Raw genomic sequence first — 6,101 nt, 5'->3', positions numbered from 1 at the left:
CCACCTTTGCCTCGGCGGTCGCCCGGTCTGGGCGCGGCCTTCCCTGAGGAGGGCTAGGCCCCGCGGGGGGCAGCTTCCTCGCTCCTTCTCGTCCTGTCCTCCCGCGGACGGGGGGCTGCCCCTACTCGGGGCTGGCTGCCTTTTCCCCAGCCCTCCCCCAGCCGCCGGCCCCGCGGCGCGGAGGGGAGGGCTGGTGTCTGCCTGACCCAGTTGGAAACGGAGAGGGAGCAGAGCTCTGCCGGCCTGGCCGGGGGGATCTGGGCCTCCCTGTGTCCTGTGCAGCCTTGTGTGGTGTGGAGATGGATGTGCTTGTACATCTCCATAGCACTTTGGGGTTAATCTGGTCCATAATACGTACACGTAGAGTCACAAGTGACTCGGTGCTGGGTGTTCGGGGCAGACGGGCATATGAGGTAGGCGGTGAAATAGTTCAACCTCTGATTCTTCTGCTGACTAATTATACTCTTTCTCAAGTACTTTGAGGTTGATTTCCTCACTTCTCCCCAGTCCCCTGCCCTTTTCATGGCTTTTGTCTAAGGTACCTTTTTTTAGTATTTTTTTCTTTAACTTTTTTTTTTAGTGGCATATGTTTTAATAAAGGAAGAAGGATATAAATGCAGGAGGGCATCCGGGAATGTACCACACTAGTCACATCAGATTTGATGTTTTTATGGCAGTAATCTGAGTCTTCTTCTATGACTATAAATAACATGTGAGTTGCAATTAGAAAAAAAAAACAAAAACACCTTATTTGCTAAAATAAATCTGTCAGTCGCTCCTTTGAGTCAGCTGCTGAATTGATTAACTGATATAGTAGGCCTCTGGTGACAGACATGATCTGAGCAAATTTCTTTTAGTTGAGGTAATCTCTTTTATATGTGGCCATATGGAAGAATTTTTCCTGAACCAGATAGTATGCACAATGTTTTTGTATACCTACTTATATGCTTATTTGTTTACATCAGAAAAGTGGTTGAAAGAAACTTTATGTAGAGGAAATAAAATTGCTATAAAACAATAACACTACAGTTGTTCAGGTACAGGAACTTAATATTGAACTATTCCTGAATTTGTGTCACTTGCCTGTTACTTCAGTAGGAAAGGTCAGATGTTAAACTTGTATTAGCATGGTGTAGTAAGTGGTTGGAGTCATGACTTCTGAACTAAATGCTGTCTTAAATCTGGTCTCTGGGAGCGTGCTGTTTTTTGTAGAAAAAGATATCTGCATATGAAGGAAAGGTGGGGAAATTAGAAGTCTGGGCTTAGCACTCAAGACTTGTAAACTGAGGTTTTTATCGTAGTGGCAGTATGAGAGTTCCATATTTTGTCTGTTTTGAGTGAAGCTGGTTTTGGTTGTAACTAAAAATAGCTGCTCTTAAATAACATCCTGACACAACCATCTGAAGGTATCAGTAAAAACCTATGTGCTATCAATTTTTGTTTTAATTGGTAAATAAAGCTACCTTTTTGTTTGGGGGTTTTGGAGTGAGGAAAAAAAGGTTGGTCTATGGTTAACTTCAGAGTTGTCACCCAGCCTTGTTAAAGTCAAGGTATTTCAGTGGTCACTTTTCTGTCAAAGCAGGACTGTGTCCAAATGCTAAAAAGGACTTGGCTGCTAAATTCATATGCAAACAGAGGAGAGGAGAAAAAAATGTGTCAGGGGGGGAAGACCGAAAAATTAATAGGGCTTTGTTTTGTTTCTCTAGCCTGGAAATGAATAGAAGCTGTCAGCCATAGCAAACAGCTGTGTGCCACATGTTAATATACACTTGCCACAGATGCATAAGATGGGTGATTTAAATAACTGTATGCTGAGAATCTTTGTCTCTTGCCAAAATATTTACATAGTATTTTTTATTAAGTACAGTGGCATTGTGGGCACTTCTTCGAGGGACCCAACCGCTGTAGTGTGATGTGCTGGTAAATTTTAAGTTGTAGCTGTTCTTCTATTGCTAGCAAATATGTCCATCAGGATAGGGGGAAATATGTGTGTGAAAGTCCTTATATACAAAATCATAAACAACAATGAGCCAATTCTACTCTTAAACTTCTGTGTTGTAGTCCTTACCATTTCACTGTGTTCCTAGTTCGAGGAGTTATTTCTGGAGTGAAAGGCTGACGTGGAATTTTTGTCTCAAGCTTACAGAAATACTATGTGAGGCAATATGAAACCAAAAAATCTTACTTTTGTACTGAATTCTGGGACAACAGAAATAGAGTAAGACAAGTAAAATGCTTTGAGAAGCAGACCATGTGACTGCTTAGGCAACTGATTTGACAACTTGTGTGGTACTTTGTTTTCAGAGAGACATATGTAGTAATAGATGCAGAGAAGAGGCCTGGGCTCTTCTAGCAGAGCATGTCTACTGTATTATTTTTGTGTTCCCTTCTTTGTTTTTTGTAGGAAAGAAATTACGGAAAAATGAGATGTGTTTTTATTTAGCTATGTGATCTTGCTGTTACTTTCAGACCTGTAATTTTTAAGCTTCTGGTAAGCTATGGATATGCTGTAATAATAGTAACTCTTATTTTTCTTCCCTTCCTATCAGCCTTCTGCTGCGGTTCACAGATGACACATTCGACCCGGAACTTGCAGCAACGATTGGTAAGTATGTGCTGATGCTACCTTAGAAAAATTTATATCAACTTCAGTACAAAATTGTAGTTTGTTCAGACTTGCCTAACCGGTAGTGAAGTTCAGACGTGTCGGCTTCTCTGTAATGAAAGAATGATGTGGACACAGCTTTAGCATGCAGCGCTCATTGGTGTAGAGCATTGACTATACTGGCCTGTAGTTTTCCCCTTTATGCGAAGATATATCCTTGTCTAGGAAAACAGATGTAAATGTCACCCTTTGCCATGAAGATGCAAGTCATAGGTATGCACAAGTGAAAAACTGGTGGAATAACCTGCAATTCACTGCAATTCATCATTTCAGGCTCAAATGGAAATGTAAGAGCTACTGTTATGTCTTCTACTAATTTATCTGTGCAAGGTAGCCATCAAGTTGTTTGAATAGTAATACTGCTGTTCAGAACTTGTGGTCTGTGTAATATGATACTTGTTAGCTATCTTAAGAAGACTTAAGATCCTCGTTAGTAGGGGATTTTGGCTCCTGACAATACTAGAGTTTACTGGGCTATCTGTGGCTTCTGCTTTTTTTCTATAGGAAGGAAATTACAATGTGGCTTTTTCCCTCCTCTTAGTGAGAGCAGGAGACTCTCTCCTACTTTTCTCTCCTCCTTGGCAGCTAGACTTGAGAAAAATGGAAGAGACCCAAGAATCTAGAGCTGCTGGGAAAAGCAGTGATGCATCATTGCTTTGTTGGTATGGTACCTACCAACAGTGAAGTCAGTTGTGTTGGAGGAGGGTGACCCAGAATACAGGATATACTATGTAGATGGTTGTCAAAGGAAGCAAAATGAAACTTCTAAGAATGTGTTGGAGCTCTATACCAAATTAGTAACTGAAGTAATGGAATAGAGATTACTTCCACACAATGCGTTTCAATTGCATTATTTACTTTCTCTGTAGGAGGAGTTCTGTCTAAGGACTTGTATCAGATTTTTTTCTTTGAGTTCAGCTGTTGGTAAACAAAGCCAGCTGTAATTGGCTAAGAAGTCAATAAATTGATCTATTTTTCATTAATGTTAATAAGATACAGGAGTACTGTTTCCTGTAAAGCACTGACCAGCCGAGGGGAGGAACATGGCCTGCTTTTGTTCATTTCATTGCTTGTAAAAAATGAACTTGTGCAAGTAGCCCTGCCTCAGTTCAGGAGGGAGTATAGGATGGAAGGAAACAGGAACAGAGCAAACCAGGTGGTGAAGATGGCGGTCTTGTATTCTAATCTAAATAGTTTTGGCACTGTGTGTACTTCAAATCACATTACTTTCATGGTATGTCAGCCGTCTGAGCCAAGAAATCAGTACAGGATAGCTACTTTAGCTTTCGTGATGTTTTGGATACCAGTAGACTAGTTCGGTCGCAGTGTGGGAATCTATTGTTTTTTGGTTTGTGTTGGTTTTTTTTTTTCCCCTCTTAATTGTGGGCTTTTTTTTTTCCCCATTCTGCTGTTCATATGTAATACCCTTTACCAATGTCAAAAACTGACATCAGTGCACTATTTGAGAAACTAAGGAATTATTTTGTGAAGTAATTCTTCCTCTTTGGGATTTGTCAAAATGCACAACAGCATGTGTGGTAGCTAATTGTTGGCTATTAAATAGCAACAACTCAAGGTTTACTACTGGCAGGTCCTACCCTGGTCTGTTTCTGATGTGGCAAAGGAGGAAGTATATTCAATGTGAGCATTACTTCAAATGGAGTTTGAGTTCTGAAACAAATATACTAATCTGGAATAAACATGATAATTTGCCAGGAAAAGGAAGTTTCTAGAGACTGAGCAAATGGTGGCCTAGGTTGCCCTAGCTGTTAGGCCCCTCTGGCTGATGTTCGTAGTATTGTGCAGTACAGCTACTCTGCCCTAGCTGTGAAAGTCCTGTAGCATGGTGTGTGGTGCGCTCATGTGGGATAGCAGATTCTTTGCTTTTCACTTTCTTTCCCCACTTAACTGGAAGGGGAACAGAATCAGGGTTGTTCTTGTTTTCTTGTGTGTGTTTTTTTTTTTTTCTTTTTAAATTACTAGGTGGTAGCATTGCCACAACACTGGGGAAAGCTTTGGCTGCAGCACAACTGGTGCCTTGTGATGACCTGTTGAATGTACCTTATCTTTGTAGCTTGCACAGACCTACTGGGTGCAATTTAAATGACAACCTAAACTATTGTTTTATGTGGGTTTTTCTCTTCAGAATTCTGTAAAAATTCTGTGGTATTCTCAGAAGAATAAGATGCCTTGGGCAAATATTTTGACTTCAGTAGCTTCACTTGGATTAACCATGCTTTATTCATCCTAGCAGATTGCCTGTCCTCCTTGCATTCTCTTGAGGCTAACTTATTCTCTGGGCTTCATAATATCTATCTTACCAGACTATATATAAACCCAGTATTTTCTGTTGTCCTTACTGCTCATGCTTGTCTATGCTTGCTTGCTCTTTGTATGAAAGATTCTGGATAAGTGTTCAGTGCAATCCCTGTTTCGTAAGTGAAGTGATGTATTGCACAGATCTGATGTCATTTAATTTTCTAGCCTTCCTTGCACTTGGAGTCCTCTGACTCTAAGCTGTCCAACTTGTCAGTTACCTACAACACAAATAATACAATCTAGCTGATTTTGCGCTTCCTGTAAATACAGCATGGCATACTGGCCTAAATGTGAGAGCAGCATGAAGGTGACAGAGCTATTCCTTGCAGACTGTAAGTCCATAGTATGTTAGTGTATAGTGCTGAGTTCATTTGGCTGAGGCGGTAGGTGTCAACACAGGAGTACAGTCTAGTAGTACTGCCTTGCTTCTAGCTGCCTTCCAAGGCATGGCGGAAAGCGCTGTCTGTATTTCACTGAAGTATTTCGGGAACGTAAGTACCCTCTTTGTTCAATTTTAACAAGATACTCTTAAGCCCTGCATTTTTTCTACTTGTCCTCTTATGGCAGATTGATAATCAAAACCCTAGTTATTTAAAAGATTTATTTTTGTTAACTGACTATTGTATGTGTTGAGCTCCTTGGTGTTCTAGAATTGTATTTGCCATGTCTTGATCACTGTAGAGGATGTATTTTGGTGTGCTGTTAGTTCATTTGCATACTTCTGCTTTTCAATAATCGGTCTATAACATGGGGTTTATTCATTGTTACAATTTCTTAATTTACTTGCATTGGTCATGCAGAATTTAAAGCATTATCTTTAAATTTTAAGCCAGCAGCAAGGCCTTACATAAATGTGTATATGCACTTTCCATTAAATAAAAATTGCAGAACTGCGCAGGCACAAGATACTGAATCTACTTACTGAATGGGAGAAGGATACTGTGGTTTCAAAATGCACCTAATATGTTTGCCCTAAGGTAAAAAGTTTTCCTTCTTGACACTACTATGACATAATTTTGATTTATGTTAAGTATCTGACAGACTTTTAATATCTACAGTTACAAGTTTTGATGTCAGACTAATGGATAAAAGAATGCACTGTGAACTGTTGGACATC

At 40.1% G+C, this 6,101-nt stretch overlaps 1 protein-coding gene across 1 annotated transcript in view; it reads left to right on the top strand.

The window, feature by feature from the left end:
- Window positions 1–6,101, top strand: part of RAB18 (RAB18, member RAS oncogene family) — a 19,506-nt gene that overhangs the window by 4,567 nt on the left and 8,838 nt on the right. Inside the window, exons 2-3 of the mRNA XM_009895118.1 lie at window positions 1,472–1,499; window positions 2,550–2,605. Of these exons, the coding sequence (XP_009893420.1) occupies window positions 1,472–1,499; window positions 2,550–2,605 (84 nt within the window). The remainder of the gene's footprint in view (window positions 1–1,471; window positions 1,500–2,549; window positions 2,606–6,101) is intronic.

Source organism: Charadrius vociferus, unplaced genomic scaffold, assembly GCF_000708025.1.
Source record: "Charadrius vociferus isolate BGI_N301 unplaced genomic scaffold, ASM70802v2 scaffold61, whole genome shotgun sequence".
In the NCBI taxonomy this organism is placed as follows: domain Eukaryota; kingdom Metazoa; phylum Chordata; class Aves; order Charadriiformes; family Charadriidae; genus Charadrius; species Charadrius vociferus.
The sequence above is the reverse complement of the archived record's forward strand: the minus strand, read 5'-3'. Positions and strand labels throughout refer to the sequence as shown.